The sequence below is a fragment of the Camelina sativa genome, chromosome 13 (genome assembly GCF_000633955.1).
Source record: "Camelina sativa cultivar DH55 chromosome 13, Cs, whole genome shotgun sequence".
NCBI classification, from domain to species: domain Eukaryota; kingdom Viridiplantae; phylum Streptophyta; class Magnoliopsida; order Brassicales; family Brassicaceae; genus Camelina; species Camelina sativa.
Genome location: NC_025697.1, coordinates 23,902,090 through 23,920,347, shown reverse-complemented (window position 1 = coordinate 23,920,347; position 18,258 = coordinate 23,902,090). Strand labels below are relative to the sequence as shown.

Genomic DNA, 18,258 nt, shown 5'->3' with positions numbered 1-18,258 from the left:
GTCAAATATTTTAATATTAGTAGTGTTGATAAATAATTAAATGAGGATTTAACCCGTATTAACATAAATATAATAATATTTTATTAATTCCAACATATCATCTTTATAACTCATCTACTATATAACCACATCATATAGTATTTTAAACTTTTTAGTTTTACATATTCATAATAATTAAAAATTTATTTAAATTTATATATGTTAATTATAATATTTAATTAAATGTTAATCGAATTTTTTCTTACGTTAATAATAAAATCTCACAGGTTTTGGAAAACAAATGAGAATCAAATTGTTGTTATCTTTATTTACGAATGATTCAGATATAGAATATCTTCAAAACACAACAAAATGTGTAGTTAAATATATGATAGTTTCTATTTCCATATTGATTATTGTTTTTATTTAGTTGGAATGAAATGTAAAATATTTAGGAAACGAAATCTGTATTAATGTTAGTTTTGGAAATTTTTTAGGGGTTAATGTTGTAAATAAAATAAATTAAATAACCAAAATTTCAAAGGTATAACACAAAATGTACTTCAAAAATAATAATATAGATTACACAAGAAACTAGCTATTTATGGAATTTAGAAAACAGTGAAAGCATATATAACATAAGATTTTTACAGAGATAGACCCCCTTCATAATAAGTTAGCAATCATTTCCTCAAAAGATCGATCGTGTTGAGAGAAAAAGAACAATTTTCTAACGTCTAAAAATCTATAACTATCACACCAGCTTAATGAGATGTGACTTGTGAATAATGATGAGGACAGGAAGACTTGGTGGGTTCAGTTAAGGTACTCTAATCGGATGTTAGCGAAGGTGTGTGGTGGGTGGGTTTATCACAGTAACGAGTGAATGAAACTAGTAAGTAAATTAAAGGTTTGTTAGAATTTTAGTATGTTCTTGAAACTTAATTGTCAATAAAACTTAAAACATATATACACTATTTATAATAGAAAAAGAGGGTGTTCTGAGATAGAAGATGGTAGAGATAGAATTTTGAGCGAGACTCAGGGGAGAAAAAAACATTACTAAAAGGTCTTAGTCAATAGTTTTGGGAAAAAAGAAAAGAGAGAGTGAGAGGGAGAAAATGAAAAATAGGAGAAAGAGGAAGTTGGTTTGATTTTATTTTTTATTTTTTCATAAAAATTTCTTCTTTCTTATATGCTCTAACAATCTAAAACAAAAATGTTGGCTAATTAAAATTTATTTTTTAAAATTTGAAAGATAGATAAAAATATATGTTTTTTTATTTGTAATTTGATATGCATTTTGTTTGACGATTTTATTTGATAATGTTAAATATGTTTTTACAAATTTTGTATCCCGTACACCTTATTAAGAGTACAGATGTGTGTACATATTATTAAAAGATAGATGTCTGTATACATTATTAAGTGTACAGATGTAATTTGTTTAATTCTTTGGGTTCTAGATGTCTGTACAAATGTTTGTACTGCAATAGTTTTGTAAAAATTACAATTGTACACTTAATAATGTGTACACATCTGTACTCTTAATAATGTGTACACACATCTGTATTTTTAATAATATGTACACATATCTGTACTCTTAATAATGTGTATGAATACAAAAGATATACTTTATATAATATATTTAAAAATTATTAAACAAAATTTATATTAAATTTTATATCAAATTTTAAAGAAAAAATATATTTTTTTTTGTACTGAAAAAGTTTTCTAAAAAAAATTACATTAATAATTATTTGAAAAAATCAAGAAATGGAGAGAAAAAAGAAATAAAATGGTATAAATGTAATTAAAAGATTATTTAACGGCAAAAAGGCTGAGAAAATAGATAAATAATGATAAATGTGGTTTTTTCAAATTATAAATAGTAAATGTATCTTATTTCTAATTATGTTTGAAAAAGTTATTCCTAATTATGTTTGAAAAAGGTGTCATTTTGCCAAATATCTCATAAATTAATGGGTAAAGCTTGGAAGCAAGGGCATAGCGGATTGTGCAATTATGTAATATGTATGCAAAGGACAAACAGAAATGGTTTGTGTGATTGTGCAAACACACTTAGCTGCTTGCTGGCTGACGTCTCATCTTTACTATTTCTCTCACACCGCCGCAGGTTTCCTTTCACCCACACGTGCGATGCCTCTCCACACTCGTGTGTAATTTTTTAATATATACTCGTGTGTATAAATATTAATAGAAATATGTGAGTGAGTGAGTGAGTGAGTGATGCGAGTCTTCTAAACATCTTTCATGCTAGTCTAATAGAGAGAGAGAGATCTATTGCTTCTTCTGTCTACAAATCGTATAGTCAGACACCGACATGACACTGATCACTGTTTGCTTCGCCGCAAGTACAACCTCAGTCAGTCACTGTCATGTGTCTCTATTTGACAAGATGCTGACCCTAGTAACTTCCCAATGTTGGGCCTTATCGTTAAATGGGCTGGACCTTTTGAATATAATGTATACGTTATCCTGTTCTGGATTCTTAATTAGCAGCTATTATACAGCCTAGGGTAATAATGAATATGATGAAATGGTTGTCCTTATGAGTATTTTACTTATTAACTTAGCCTATTATTAGCTAATGTAACAGTGTTGTTGTTGTTTAGCGTACGCAAGCGGTGAGGAAAGGAGTAGAATAAGAGGACACGTGTCGCACAGAAAGTACCAAGGATTGGACAAGAGGCGGACTGTTTAATAACAACTGTTACCGTTCCTTCTAGTCATCCTAAAAAGTCCTTACTATAAGGTAAATTAATTAAATTAATTTTTAAGTCTTGTACAGTAATTGCAGTCTTATTAAATATATTAAAATAAAAGGGAGCGTTACAGCAAAAGTGGATCCCACGCGCCACTGGTTTGTACAGAACGGTTACGTTCATAATAAAGTCACACTCGACACGTGGCGAATCTTCATACTACTCCGGTTCTTGCAAAGTCCCGGTTTCGTCTCTATATTCTTTCTGATGATCACCGGTTCTGTTGTACCGACTAGCTTAGCTTGACTCACTTGCTAGTTGCTACTTCCTTCATTTTGGTGTGATTAAATTATATGGACCGTCGTAATCGTCACTTTTTATTTTTTTTATATCATTATGAGCTATGTGATACATTATTATTATACACGTGGATTTGATCAATCTAGCCGTCACCAAATTTTAAGTCATTTACAGTATCGTGTGATATTTTTGATACGGCACTGATGAGTTTGGTAGGGAGGATATATATATTTACATATATCTTGTACTTTTAGAAGTTTCAAGTATTTTATGCATTATGTATTAATCGGATTTTCCTATTTTGTATCCTAATATAATCTAATATCGATAAAAAAAAAAATAAAAAATAAAAATAAAAAAAATAATCTAATATCGAGTAACATCATGATATATTCTCTGACCAAAATACATAGACTAGATTGTGTACATCAATAATCCCTTCCGTTAATAGCCTACTTATTACCAAGTTTTTAGCTTGTACAATCATTACCGGATCGTATATTAATAAATCTAGTTGTTTAGGAAATTTGCATTTTCTCTTCATCTCTCTTTATTGATAGATGTAGCATCAACATGCAATTAATTTTACTATATATCAATAATAATCTATTAGAGTTATAATTAGGAAATCAAAATAAGATAATTCTTACAAATATCACCAAAATAAATTTTGTTTCCAAATTTAACACATCTTCACTAAAATTCCAAAAATAAAACTATATTTCAATATTAAATCTTAAACTCGAAATGCTAACTCATATCTTGCAAAATTAGACCTTAAATATAAATTAAAAATTCAAAAAAATAATTTTCAAAATATTGTAATGTGTCAGTTAAATAATAATATTTTTAGAAATTTATGAAATGTGTGTTATAATCGTCCATAAAACTTTTTTTACTATTATTTTAAGATATTTTTCAAAAAAATATGATCAATTAATTAATATCTAACTATTCACCATTTTATAATCATTTTACGATTTTTTTAAGCAATTATATTATGTTTCACTAACAACTATGTAATTTGTCTTCGTATTAGAACTTGAATTTAAATCTGACAATATGCATGTTCATGTCATACACGACAAAAGAAATATCAAAACTAAAATAAAATTTGAAAAAAAGAAAAGAATCCAATATTAAAAAATTCGTATAATTTTTTAATATGTTGCCAAATGTTGATAAAATATTGATTAACAGAAGAAAATAACGCATAGGCGTGAGCCGTTACATCTTTAGTATAAAGTTATTGTACCAAAATTACCGCCCAAAAAAATTATATAAATTTAAAACTCATGTTAATATAACTATTAATATGCAAAACTAATAATTTGTAATATATACTACTAAATTTAACTTTCTAAAATATAGAATACAATTGTGTATATATATATAAATATACCATAAGATGCAATTGTATAGTATTTGTGTGGACCGATTATATTGTAACAAGTCTAAAATAAAACGAGAAGTAGAAAAGTGAAGGAAAGGGAATAACATCGAAGAAGTTGAGAGATATGGAATGTTTTGCTTCACGCAAAGAGCTTAACACGAGACAAGTACGCTCCATCGCGTGGCTTTGAAGGCTTTTTTTTTTTTTTGTCTTAACAATCTTTTTTTTTTTTTGGTAATAACAAGACTAATTAAATTATTAATATTATTTTACTTTCTTATCTACTAAATAAGTATTAGTGGGGGGAAATGAAAATATTTGCAATTACCAACAACCAAACCCTAGTTTTGTTTACGTCCGATCTCCTTCTTCTCCCCTTTTTCTTTTCTCCCAAACGTTCCCTTTTTTTTTATCTCGATGAATTAACTCCATATATCTCGAAACCCTAATCACGAATTAGCTACTAAAAGAAAAGAAGGATGAGCAGTAGTGGAAACCCTAGCAGCAGCGGTGGAGGAGGAGGACCTTGCGGCGCGTGCAAGTTCTTGAGACGCAAGTGCGTCGCTGGCTGCATCTTCGCGCCTTACTTCGACTTCGAGCAAGGGGCGGCGCACTTCGCGGCGGTTCACAAGGTGTTCGGAGCTAGCAACGTCTCCAAACTCCTCCTCCATATTCCCGAGCATAAACGACCAGACGCCGTCGTTTCAATCTGTTTCGAGGCTCAGGCTCGTCTCAGAGACCCTATTTACGGCTGCGTCTCTCACATCGTCTCTCTTCAGCAACAGGTTCATTAACTATTCTCTTCATAACGTTTAATTATATGATTAGTTTCTTATACATGATGGGAAATTGCAACCGTTTTGAGTCGATCTCTGTCTCTAATGTCGTCACGTTGATCAATTCTTTTATCATTTTCTATGTAATTGTGTTTTAATTTTTTTTTGGTTGTTAAAATTATTGTTTTTTAAACTTGTTTTTTTTTTCATAATTTTGCATATTGACTTACTGTTCAATTAAAGTACAAGTTTAGTCCTTTTAATTTCCCCATCTACTTAGCTGTCCTCTGGTTGTCGTTTCCTCTCATGCAAATCACCCTTCCTTAAGCATGCATCGAAAATTTTAATTCCGATGTGTTCTTCATCACTTCTTCACTTCTTCGATTTGTTATTATTAGTTTTTTTTGCCTTGATCGAAAACCAACTCTAAAGAGAAGTTTTAACACCTAAAATTTCACGACTCGGTTCATGACTTCATGGTCTTTTTGATCGTCTTGTTCTATTCAGAATTAAGGCTTTTTTCTTTTCTTCTGATAAAGCCTTTTGTGTAAAGTTATGGTGTCTTTGTTTTAAGTGACGTGTCTCTGAGTCTAAATGTAGGTGATATAGAACAAGCCGATCTTTTGATATACATTTTTAGCAATGGGAGTTTGTTAGGAAAGTTATGTGGTATATGTATGTATTCCACATCATCCAATATGAGTTACATAACATATGAGAACTTGTCTCTTCTTCCTGATTACATATTGTCTACTGTCGTATTTAAGTGGCTAGTAAGTAAAGGATCATTTAGCATATATATGTACTAGTAAATCAAGGTTTGTTGAATGTTTACAATGTTGTTTTCCAAGTCAACCCATTGAGTGAGATGACAAATCTTCCTCTGTTCGCAACAACCACGTTGTTTTACACTTATTCCCAAATTAAAGCATCCTTCAAAAAAAAAAGGTACTTTCATATATGCGTACACATACAAACGCATCCTATAAATTGATGTTAGTGAAGGATAATTTCAATATCACAAGCAAAGCATTTATATATTTATATGTGTTATGTACAATGTCTCTTGTGTTATTATTAGATTGTTTTATTCCGCATATATCTTTCTAAATCGGTGTTCTTGATTGATCAATTACTCCTGTCGTGTGTTGTTGGCATTATTGAATCATCAACATTTGCTCGAATCCGGAAACTCTTCCAATTATTAAATATTGCTAGAAATATCATTATCTAGATTCTTATCTCTCTTTTGAGTTTGTTGGCATTATTATCAATTTTTTTCATCCGTTAAATATATAAAATAAACAGGTGGTAAGTTTGCAAACTGAGCTTTCATATCTACAAGCACACTTAGCAACTCTAGAGCTGCCACAACCAATGGCTCCGGTGTCGTCTTCTGGATCTCTCCAGGCTCTTTCCATAACGGACCTCCCGACGATATCGCCGTCCCTCTACGATCTCTCCTCCTTTTTCGAGCCGGTCATGTCCTCCACGTGGGCAATGCAGCAACAACCACGACCGTCTGATCATGTCTTCGGCGTCCCGTCATCGTCCAGCATCATCGGCGGAGGTGGTGAGATCCAAGCACTGGCGCCTGAGTTTATTCACGGTGGACAAATGCCGGCTCAGCCATCGCTGGGAACCAGTGGTTCTGCCTCAACAGTGATAAAACGAGAATGATGTTATTTTTACAAATGTTTGTTTATTTGGACGTTTTTTAAGAGATCTATAGTTAGCTAGCCATACGTTTCTCCTTGTAATATATTTATATATTTGTTCGAATTCGTATTTAAATTTGTTGGCTGGAATGTTAATATAAAAACTATGGTATTAGCAATATGTTTTTCATTTCATTTTTATGTACTTTGTGTTTTCGAATTTAAATATTTCATCGCGTCCGGTGTAATGTAATGACTACGTACAATACAAACATATTTATGTTTACAGAAAAACAATCAGTACAAAAAAAAAATGAAGTTATCAAAGGTGATTTTTTTTTTTTGTATTTTAATTAGTTGTTTAGGTCTCTTCGATTCGATGAACTAATCTATGGCGTTAGACTCCGAAGAAGCTCACGCGAGGAGGGTTTGAAAATGCTACTGGTAAAAATCTCCTAACTCTGTTTTTGTTTCCTACTAAGTCCTAACTATGAGCCGTAAATGGGTTCAACGAAAGTGTCTTGTTTATCAAACAGTAATATGTACACCCAACCCGGTTCCATGAGCAGCATGCCTGTGCGAGAGACTCTTGTAGTCGTCCACCACTATCACTATATATTTTCTACTCAGACCAGCATCTTTAGAAGCATGCATTAACATAATTCACCTGATTTTTATTTTAAAGTAACAAATTGTTTGATTACAAATATGTCACTGTTGAGACTGAGTGAGCGAATGGAGGGTTGAGCTAAGCAAAATATATAATTGTTGATGATATATAAATTAATTAGTGTAATACTTGAGAGAGAAACATTGTGATAGAGCCTTACAAGACAATATATCACCATTGGAAAACTTCAAAGCTATTACTAAAGACTTGCTATGGTAAAAAACTTAATTGCTTGAATTCAAATTCAAGTAATCAAGAATTTCCTTCTTTTTTTAAAAAAACCTTATGATTATCTCAATTTGCAACTTCCTATTACTATATGCATATAATGACTTATAAGCATGTGTATAATCTATGTTATCACCAAAGTAGAAACAATTATAGATATAGCAACCGACCGCTGTTTCCCTTCTAAGACACCCACCATACGAACTAATATTTTTTAAAAAAGATAAATTAAAAACTCTATTATAGTAATACAATATCACATGTGTGGTCTGGTCTACTTGGGATTAACTGAGATTAAACACTTTAATTCATCTGTTTTTTTTTTCTTTCACATTTCTCCATTTGTAATAAGTAATCTTAAACGTTCAAGCACATACAGTATTCTTATTCTCTATTAATAGAGGAGAATGTGTCGTCTTCTCATTACTCAATAACCAAACTTATCATATACATGTAAACATAATGGGAAGGTCAAAATATTCATGTCATCATCATCTTCTCGTTCTTATTATTATTCTTCTTGAAGTTCTTTGGATATCACCAGGATATACTTCGGCCGAAGATGAACATGCAAAGGTAAACAATATACAACTCCAGCTTGTTTATCATTATTAGATTGTAAAAAACAAATTGATGTTGCAAAGGAGAATTTACTTTTGAAACTCTTAATTTATAATAAAGGATTTCTATATCATATACTTGGGAGATGGACCGGATAATACAGACGAGGCTATCAAGACACACATAAATCTTCTATCGTCTTTGAATATAAGGTACATATATAATTTCACACATATATTTTATTTTTATAAGAAAATTAATGCGGCGTAACATGCATTTGATCGACTAATCTTTCTACAGCCAAGAAGAAGCAAGAGATAGAAAGGTACATAGTTACACTAAAGCCTTCAATGCTTTTGCTGCTAAGCTTTCTCCAAATGAAGCCAAGAAGATGATGGGTAATTCACTTGATAGTCATAACAAAATAATGAACTTTCATGCATGCATATAAATTGAAAAGTATATATAAGAATCTGAAAAAATGGTGCAGAGATGGAAGAAGTTGTTGGTGTGTACCGAAATGAATATCGCCAACTCCACACAACAAAATCATGGGATTTCGTTGGACTTCCTCTAACAGCAAAAAGACATGTAAAAACAGAGAGAAATGTTATTATCGGTGTTCTTGATACAGGTCTTCTTAATTTATATATGTTGTGCATGTTGTTGTTTACTCAACTCATACGCTTGCTTGATTTGATCATATATACATTGATATGAAAATTAACAGAACCTTCCGATACAATAATCAGGAATAACGCCAGAGTCAGAGAGTTTCCAAGACCATGGTCTCGGCCCTCCCCCGGCTAAATGGAAAGGATCGTGTGGACCTTATACAAATTTCACCGGATGCAACAAGTAATATATATTACTTCTATTACCAATTTCTAATTTTTTTCTTTCTTTTCTTTTAGATACTCCCAAGCAACATGAATTCTTAATTAACCAAACTACATTAGAGAAAACATAAATAAACTGTTAAACAAAAAAAAAAGAAAAAAAAAAGAAGGAGTTGGCTGATCGATTTTAAAAGTTTGGGGAGCTTAGAAGAATTATGCGTTACGATGAGGGTTCTAACTGGAAACTTTAAACTTGAACAGCAAAATAATCGGCGCCAAGTACTTCAAGCACGACGGAAATGTGCCTACCGGCGAAATCCGATCACCGATCGATATCGACGGCCATGGGACGCATACGTCATCAACCGTAGCCGGCGTTCTAGTCTCAAACGCTAGTCTCTATGGCATAGCAAATGGTACCGCCCGCGGCGCGGTTCCGTCGGCGAGGCTGGCGATGTACAAGGTTTGTTGGGCGAGATCCGGCTGTGCCGACATGGACATCCTCGCTGGGTTCGAGGCGGCGATTCACGACGGTGTGGACATAATATCCATCTCTATCGGGGGTCCAATAGCGGATTACTCTTCCGATTCGATATCGGTCGGGTCGTTTCACGCGATGAGGAAAGGGATCCTAACGGTGGCGTCCGCTGGGAATGACGGACCGAGCTCAGGGACTGTAACGAACCATGAGCCGTGGATACTGACGGTTGCGGCAAGCGGAATCGATCGGACGTTCAAGAGCAAGATAGATCTCGGCAACGGCAAATCATTCTCTGTAAGGAAAAATCTAAAAATCGTCCAAAATTAATTTAAGGGGTTAAATCGATAAATATTCAATTTTAAAGGGGTTTTCAAATTTTTGATGATTGCAAAAAAAGGGGATGGGAATAAGCATGTTTAACCCAAAAGCCAAGTCGTATCCGCTTGTTAGTGGTGTTGATGCTGCTAAGACCAAAGACGACAAGTACTTAGCCAGGTAGATTTGAATATATATATATATATATATGATAAGACCACAAAGAGCTATAAAATGAGACATTTTTGTTTGTTGATGATGCGTAAAAAAGGTACTGCTTCTCTGATTCTTTGGACCGTAAAAAGGTGAAAGGGAAAGTGATGGTGTGTAGAATGGGAGGAGGTGGTGTGGAGTCGACTGTTAAAAGCTATGGAGGTGCTGGTGCCATCATTGTTAATGATCAGTATCTTGATAACGCTCAGATTTTCATGGCACCAGCCACAAGTGTTAATAGCTCCATTGGCGATGCCATCTACCGTTATATCAACTCCACAAGGTCCTTGTTGATTTCTTTTATTTTTTTGGATACTGAGGAACCTTTTGGGAGAAAAACAATTTTGTGTTCATCTTTTGCTTTTGCTATTTTTTTCTCAGATCACCATCGGCTGTGATTCAGAAAACCCGGCAAGTGACGGTCCCTGCTCCCTTTGTTGCTTCTTTTTCATCTAGAGGTCCCAACCCGGGATCAACACGCCTTCTCAAGGTTCATATGACCTGATCTGACTAGAGAATTTTGGATCTTTGTCTTATGTTTGTACTATAATTTTTTTTTTGGGGTGAATTTCTAGCCTGATATCGCTGCACCCGGGATTGATATATTGGCGGCCTTCACTCTCAAGAGATCATTGACTGGATTAGATGGTGACACCCAATTCTCAAAATTCACCATCCTGTCTGGTACCTCAATGGCATGCCCCCATGTTGCTGGTGTAGCTGCTTACGTCAAGTCTTTTCATCCTGATTGGACACCTGCTGCCATCAAATCCGCCATCATCACCTCAGGTAACTTGGTTATGGTTCTCTTGGAAATAGAAAACAGAGAAAACAGTAACAAACATGTATTTCTCTGTTTTTTTTTTTTTGGCAGCAAAACCGATAAGCAGTAGAGTGAACAAGGACGCAGAGTTCGCTTATGGAGGAGGCCAAATAAACCCAAGACGAGCGGCTAGCCCTGGCTTAGTCTACGACATGGACGACATGTCCTATGTTCAGTTCTTGTGCGGAGAAGGCTACAACGCAACCACTCTAGCTCCACTTGTGGGGTCACGCTCCGTGAGCTGTTCCTCCATTGTCCCTGGACTCGGCCACGACTCCCTCAACTACCCAACAATCCAACTGACGTTGAGATCTGCCAAAACGTCCACACTGGCTGTGTTCAGGCGGAGAGTGACCAACGTGGGACCAGCGTCGTCAGTGTACAACGTGACCGTGAGGGCACCCAAAGGAGTAGAAATAACAGTGGAGCCACAGAGTTTGACGTTCTCAAAGGTATCACAGAAGAGGAGCTTCAAAGTGGTGGTGAAGGGCAAACAAATGAGTCCCGGAAAGATTGTGTCAGGCTTGCTCGTGTGGAAGAGTCCACGTCACTCTGTCCGGAGCCCCATTGTTATCTACAGCCCTAGTTCGGATTGATCATTGAACTTAGGAATCTTATTACATCTTCATCAATAAACATTTACTTACCGATGTAATAATCAATCTTCTCCATTTTCCACTGTGTCTATATATATATATTTCGTTCGTTTTAACCCAACCAAAACTTATAGAGCCTTTGGGCCCATTATGAGCCCATAACGCTAAACACAATGGGTGGGTGAGACCCTAAAAAGCCATTGTCTTGAGCTTCTTCTCTCTTTGGGGGATGTCATCAATGGAGGAAGCTTGTGTACCGGAAGGGGTGCTTCAGCCGCTGCTCATTGCTTCGGACTTATCCTACTCTCTAGAAGATTGCTTGAAGTATCTTCTAGAGTCTTCCAAGACCGATTCAGGCCGCTCCGATCTCGCTTCCAAGGCTATCCTTCCTTATATCCTTCGTCTTCTTCAGCTTCTTCCTTCCCGCCACTATCTCAATCTCTCTCTCAAGGTCCTCCGCAACCTCTGCGCCGGCGAGGCTTCCAATCAAAACTCTTTCGTCGACCACGGCGGCTCTGCTATCGTCTCCGACTTGCTTGCCGAGAAAACCAAACCCACGGAGGAGGAGGATTTCGAGACTGTTCGATTCGGGTTGCAGGTTCTAGCCAACGTTGTACTGTTCGGCGAGGAGAAACGTCAGAGAGATGTGTGGCTTCGGTTTTTCCCGGAGAGGTTCTTGTCAATCGCTAAGATTAGGAGGCTTGAGACCTCTGATCCTCTCTGTATGATTTTGTATACTTGCTTTGATGGATGCTCTGAGCTTGCTTCTCAGCTTTGCACCAGTGATGGCCTCACCATCGTTGCTGAAACTATACGGACTTCATCTTCCGGTAATGATTTGTTTGTTTATTATATATATATATATATATATATATATCTGATTTGAGAGGCCAAATTTTAGTTGAGAGGATCTTTGTCTGATTTGAAAAAACCAAATCTTTTTGTAATTGTTTGTTTGTAGTTGGGTCTGTGGATGATTATTGGCTCAAGTTACTGGTTTCGAGAATCTGTGTTGAAGACCATTGTTTCCCACAGCTCTTCTCCAAGTTGTACAACAAGGATGCTGAAGATGAGACCAGGTTTACATCAGAGCAAGCCTTTCTTTTGAGGATGGTCTCTGATATTGCAAATGAGAGGATAGGAAAAGTGTCAATCCCTAAGGATACAACTTCTTCCGTTCTAGGATTATTCAAGAAATCTGTTGACGTTTTTAATTTTGCTTCAAGTGAAAGATCCGAGCTTCCTACGGGTTCAACTATAGTAGATGTAATGGGTTACTCTCTGGTAATAATAAGGGATGCTTGCGCTGGAGGAAGCCTTGAAGAGCTCAAGAAGGACAACAAGGATTCAGTTGATACTGTTGAATTGCTCTTGTCCTCTGGACTGATAGATCTCCTCCTTGATCTGCTTCGCAAACTTGATCCTCCAACAACAATAAAGAGGGCTCTAAACCAGAGTCCTACTTCTTCTTCTTCTTCATTGAACCCCTGTCCGTACAGAGGATTCAGGAGAGATATAGTGTCTGTGATTGGGAACTGCGCCTACAGAAGGAAAGAGGTACAAGATGAGATCAGGGAGAGAGATGGGCTCTTTTTAATGTTGCAGCAGTGCGTGACAGATGATGACAACCCTTTCTTGAGAGAGTGGGGATTGTGGTGTGTGAGAAATCTGCTGGAAGGGAACCCAGAGAACCAGCAAGTGGTCGCCGAGTTGGAGATTCAAGGATCTGCGGATGTGCCTCAACTCCGTGAAATTCGTCTCAGAGTTGAAATTGATCCTAAAACATCCAGACCAAAGCTTGTCAATGACACCTGAAGCTTCAATGCCATGGCTGATGTAATATGATTTCTTTTATTCTAGTTAGAATTAGGATTATGTGGTTTCTTTGTTCACTAAATAATTTAGCTGATGTAATTCATTTCCATTTCAATATAACAAAGCTGTGTTTTCAATCAACTTGAGGAGGAGAAACTTCAACCTTTGTTTATGTGCAGCGCCCCTTTGTTTATGTACAGCGCGCCCCAAATAATTTAACAATCTTTCAAGTCATAACAATACACACTAGATTCTTCGGCTCCAAAAAGGAAAGATGTAAGTGAAAGATTGCAAAGACATATATATATATTGCATTAAACGGTTTTTGGAGCTACATGGCTACTGTGGTCATCACACCATCAACACCGTTGGCATACTAACAGACGTCCCTCCTTACATCCTTGAAGCGCTCTCTTCCACTGGAATCAATCTTTGTCACGCCCCCCACGGTTACTATCTTCTCATCCTTAGTTATGTCTTAATTCCTACTGTAATGGATGATGAATACACAGTCTCTCAAGTCTTTTAGTTTCTTCTGAAACAGGTAGCTCAGACATCATGTTGCTCATGTCTCAGTGGATCTCTAAGAATCCACCCCCAGCTAATATTTTGGGCATATGCGATCCGAGAGGCTTCCCTCCTCCTTTGAGTGGATACAACCTTTTCCGGCCGTTTTCCTATTCCTCTCCTGAAGAAGACTCCTTCCTTTGGGAAAGCTCTCTTCTGGCGGCAGGAGGTGTGTGTTTGATATAACCTTGCAGTTCTGTTGCTGAACTTGTAGCTACTTTTTAGGGATTCTACAGCTCTCAATATTAAAAAACAATACTGTATAATGGGGAAGAAAGAAACAGAGCCCTATCCCTTTATAACACCATAGTACTGATCTTCCTCTTTTTAACAATTTCTTCTCTCGTTGCATGTTGAAGCACGCTATTCTGCAATTAATTAACAAAGATATTATCATAGTTTATGTACAGTGCCTGATCAATTATAGTCTACACATTAAGCTCTTCTTACGCCCAAAACAATTTAACAATCTTCAATTCATAAATAAATGCAACTCTGCTTTGAGATCAGATTGTGAGATTCACCTGTATGGCAAGAAAGGATCCAACAATGTTTCCTCCGACATCCGGGAACTCCTCACTCCCTGGAAGTGGCCGGACTTTGCCTTTCCGATCAACTTCCACCGGATATTTCATCAGATGTCCTCTCATCTCCGAGACTTCCTCACTCCTAAACTGTTTCCAGTTCTCCTCCGCCATTGTTCTCACCTTGCTTACACACACTAGATTCTCCAGCTCCAAAAAGCAATCATCTGACATTGCCATGTGCTCTGCCCAAAGCGACATTCTATATCCGAATACCTGCAAAATTGATGTCGAAAATGTTCTTGAAATGACTCGGACTATGAAACCATGCATGTTTGGATTATCTTTGCGTGCGATTACCTGACCCCGTGGACCAGACTGTCGTCGTGCCCATGTATGTTGAGGCTGGTAAGCTCCCATAGCAATCTCTGTGTCTCTTGTCCCTTCCATTGATCTTTGGTTTATGTTTGCAGATCCAATTACCACATACTCATCATCAACAACCATCCCTTTTGAATGAACATATATCATAAATCTTCTGCTCTTTCGACATTGTGCCTATAACACCGTTTCAAATACAACTCATCATTCAACGACGACAGAAACAGCAGTAGCAAATTAAGCAGTTGGGTTTGGTTACCTGAGCAGTGTTCTCGTTGCTTGAACTTCCTGTTCCCCATTCGTTATTTCCGTTCACCATTTCTCTATTTCCAAGACAGAAGAAATTCAGATAGTCTTGTGGGGAGAATTCATCTTCGAGGCCAGCCTCTACTAAAGCATTGTAGATAGTCCCATACATCATTTGCATCGTCTTGTGCTACGAGGAAAGTAACATTGACATTCAGTTTCAAAATCTTTCAGCACCTGGAAACTGTGTAAACAAACCTAAACGCCTAGTAATGGAAGGACCAATATGATTTTTTCAAAACATCAAATTGGATCTACAAAAGTTACACATGTCTGATTCTTGGATCCATTCTCTTTTATTATAACAAGGTGTGCCTGAAAAATACTCTAATCACCCAACTACATGCAAATTTAAGAACATGCACAATCAACATTAGATCAAACTAATTTCTACTTTAGATGATCATTTGACCAGTTTAACGAAAGATGCAAGGAAAAAAATCATGACATCAATATTGTCACATGGACTAAGAGAGAGAGAAAGAGAAGGTTAACGATTTGCAAAGACATATATATATATATTCACTAGAATTACCTGCCAATATAGAATTCTTTGTGTAGCGGCGCCGGTTGGAACTCCTTCTGGCCACATCGGAATGACAATATATGCAGCAAACCGTTCCTTTGATCTGATCTTATCAGCAATCTTCAACGCAATTTCCATAGGAATCAGGTTGTTGGCACCTACATGAAAAACAACAATGCTCAATAAACAACCTTAAAGAGATGACCAAGGTTATCAAGACCATTGTCACAAGTTGAGAATCAATGCTGCCAACAATACTCAACTCAATAATTTTTAAAAAAAAAGACTGTACCACTAATTCTCAACTGTTACACAAACTAAGTTTTCTTCTTTATTGCTTGTATCTAAACAATGATCAACACACGCATTTTTTAAAACATTATCCGAATTTTTTGTCTCTCTAATCATAAGCTCATTTGAAAAAACAGACATAAACAAACCTATGTCCTTGTGAGCATTCCAGTCGTAGGAGGATCCAATGAAATACTGGTTCTCGATGTAGATGAAGTGTTGAGCTGCACGAATGGCCTTTACATATGCAGTGTGTATGCTCATGTCGATGAGCACATTCTTACCGCACACCAAATTCTATCCAAACAAAATCCCTTTATCAATCAATTTCCCAGCCAAATAAGCGTCCACCAAATCACAATGACAGCACCATTTTTCTTTGTTTTTTCAACTCACCTTGCTTGTAGCATATTTTGGATCCTTTGGGAAACCTTTCACAGAGTTTGAATCGATTGAACGGAAAATCTATAAAACAAAAACCAAACAACCATTAGCTTAGAAACAAATTCAATTGGGACAATATTTTGTGGACCAAAGTATAAGATTTTCATGGTCAACTTTGTGAATTAGCCAGAACAAAACTTTGATACAATGGTCAAAACATTCATTTATTATATAATGGCCAGACGTAAAGAGAAGGAAAAGAAATCCCAGACATTATTGGTACAGAGTTAATCAAAACAACAGGCTAACTGCTACGAGATGCTGATATTCAGACTCCATGGTTGGTTTCTAACCTTTTACATTAATATATAGTATGAAGATACCGGTGCCAGTCTATACGTTGTTGAAATAACCCCAAACATTAATCGGCGCAGAAAATTAAAGCAACAGACTACTTACACAAACACTGATATTCAAACTAAAAGGGTTGGTTTCTGACCAAATAAGAACGTCATAAAATTTTCTATATCCAACCCCAATGCACGGATCAAGAGTGTCATGAAATCTACATCTTGCTGTTATAGTACACGCAATCTGTCATATTTATAAAATAAGAGTTCCAAAGTGCTTACCTGAACATGCCAAGCCTCGGGGTCGTTTGCACTAACAGTAGGAGCATCAAAAACTCTTAATATATCTGGAATCCTGTCGATCCTTAGTAATGCATCATCATACGATGTCTTCAATTTATTGATTCTGTGAGGCTTCGCAGCCTTCAGCCACCTCTCCTCAAAATTGGTCAGCACGTCATACGCAGCTGGGCCATCAATCTTACTGTGCAAGTCATGCCAAGGTTCTCTTGGACAACCCGACACATCACCCTTAATTACATTTTAGTACGCCAAGTCAAGGTTTTCCCATTCAGAACAAAAGAAACTAGCAACTAAAGGATATATCTTGCTAACAATTACTTAAGTATTTGACACCAAAGTTACACTAAATATATTTAGAAAGGCAAGCAGACATACCGCGAAAGTGGGGTTGTGATAGTCACCTTTATGATCTGTTTGCAGCGTCCTAAACAACGGATGTTGTGGAGTATCATATCGGCCATCACAAAGATCAAGTCCGCCCACAAAAGCTACGATTTTCCTTCTGTTACCTCCAGCATCAGCATCTACTATCAAGGTTTTTTGGTGGTGCGTATAGATGGTTCCAACTTCCTGATGGACTAAAATATAAGTAGAAGTCGGATACCTCAACCAAGAAAAAGACCAAAAATTCATGTTATACGTACCCTCTGTTTGACCCAACTATGTCGCTTTCCAGCATTTCGAGGGCATAGCAAGACTTGAACTGAGGAGTCCTTGAAAAAGCGGCGTGTCTCCTCGTCATGGGTTCCCATCACCCCATCCTGTTCAAGTGAACAAATTGTGTCAATACCTACAACATACATGAATCACCACAGATACGCATACACTAAACCATGTCATCTAAGATACATATATCTCTATTGACTTATATATTTCTGCATAAAGCAGGCATTTCTCATACTTACTCGAATAAAACTGAAGATTAAACCCATCAAAAAGAATTCTGGATTACAAGGAAAAGTATACTAACCATAAACGGAATGAACCTCAATAAGACTCAAGAAGCCAAAGCTGTTGACTTCTTGAGTCTCTAAAGATGTTCTGGTTCCTACCCTATAGCGAAACTAACATGTGCACTTCACAACCAATAAAGAAGAACGGACTTGAGATTTCTAATAACTTACTGTCATGTATCCCAAGATGTTTTGTGAAGTTGGGTCGTCCCAAACCAAAAGCAGGACTCTCACACCTTCTCGGGACTTTGATCTTAGGAGCTCACCCAGTGTACATTCTGAAGCAGGATCTTCTTTATC

The 18,258-nt window shown here is 36.3% G+C and overlaps 4 protein-coding genes across 4 annotated transcripts; 3 read left to right on the top strand and 1 right to left on the bottom strand.

The window, feature by feature from the left end:
- Positions 4,707–6,970, top strand: LOC104737754 (LOB domain-containing protein 30-like). The gene is made up of 2 exons (XM_010458008.2): positions 4,707–5,183; positions 6,483–6,970. Exons 1-2 carry the CDS (start codon positions 4,878–4,880, stop codon positions 6,852–6,854), a joined length of 678 nt encoding a protein of 225 aa, XP_010456310.1. The 5' UTR covers positions 4,707–4,877; the 3' UTR covers positions 6,855–6,970.
- Positions 8,193–11,674, top strand: LOC104737753 (subtilisin-like protease SBT4.14). Its single transcript, XM_010458007.2, has 11 exons — positions 8,193–8,306; positions 8,412–8,503; positions 8,592–8,689; positions 8,782–8,925; positions 9,044–9,149; positions 9,392–9,905; positions 10,009–10,106; positions 10,198–10,422; positions 10,521–10,629; positions 10,715–10,928; positions 11,014–11,674. Exons 1-11 carry the CDS (start codon positions 8,193–8,195, stop codon positions 11,556–11,558), a joined length of 2,259 nt encoding a protein of 752 aa, XP_010456309.1. The 3' UTR covers positions 11,559–11,674.
- LOC104737752 (ataxin-10-like) lies at positions 11,760–13,537 on the top strand. Its single transcript, XM_010458006.2, has 2 exons — positions 11,760–12,388; positions 12,520–13,537. The coding sequence occupies exons 1-2, from the start codon at positions 11,788–11,790 to the stop codon at positions 13,371–13,373; spliced, it is 1,455 nt and encodes a 484-aa protein (XP_010456308.1). The 5' UTR covers positions 11,760–11,787; the 3' UTR covers positions 13,374–13,537.
- LOC104738572 (phospholipase D beta 2-like) lies at positions 14,447–18,255 on the bottom strand (the record flags this gene model as incomplete). Its single annotated transcript, XM_019234642.1, has 10 exons — positions 14,447–14,740; positions 14,825–15,022; positions 15,105–15,281; positions 15,687–15,835; positions 16,118–16,265; positions 16,365–16,433; positions 16,985–17,233; positions 17,381–17,575; positions 17,650–17,766; positions 18,130–18,255. Coding segments are annotated over 10 exons (1,722 nt in total), but the record flags the coding sequence as incomplete, so codon positions are not given.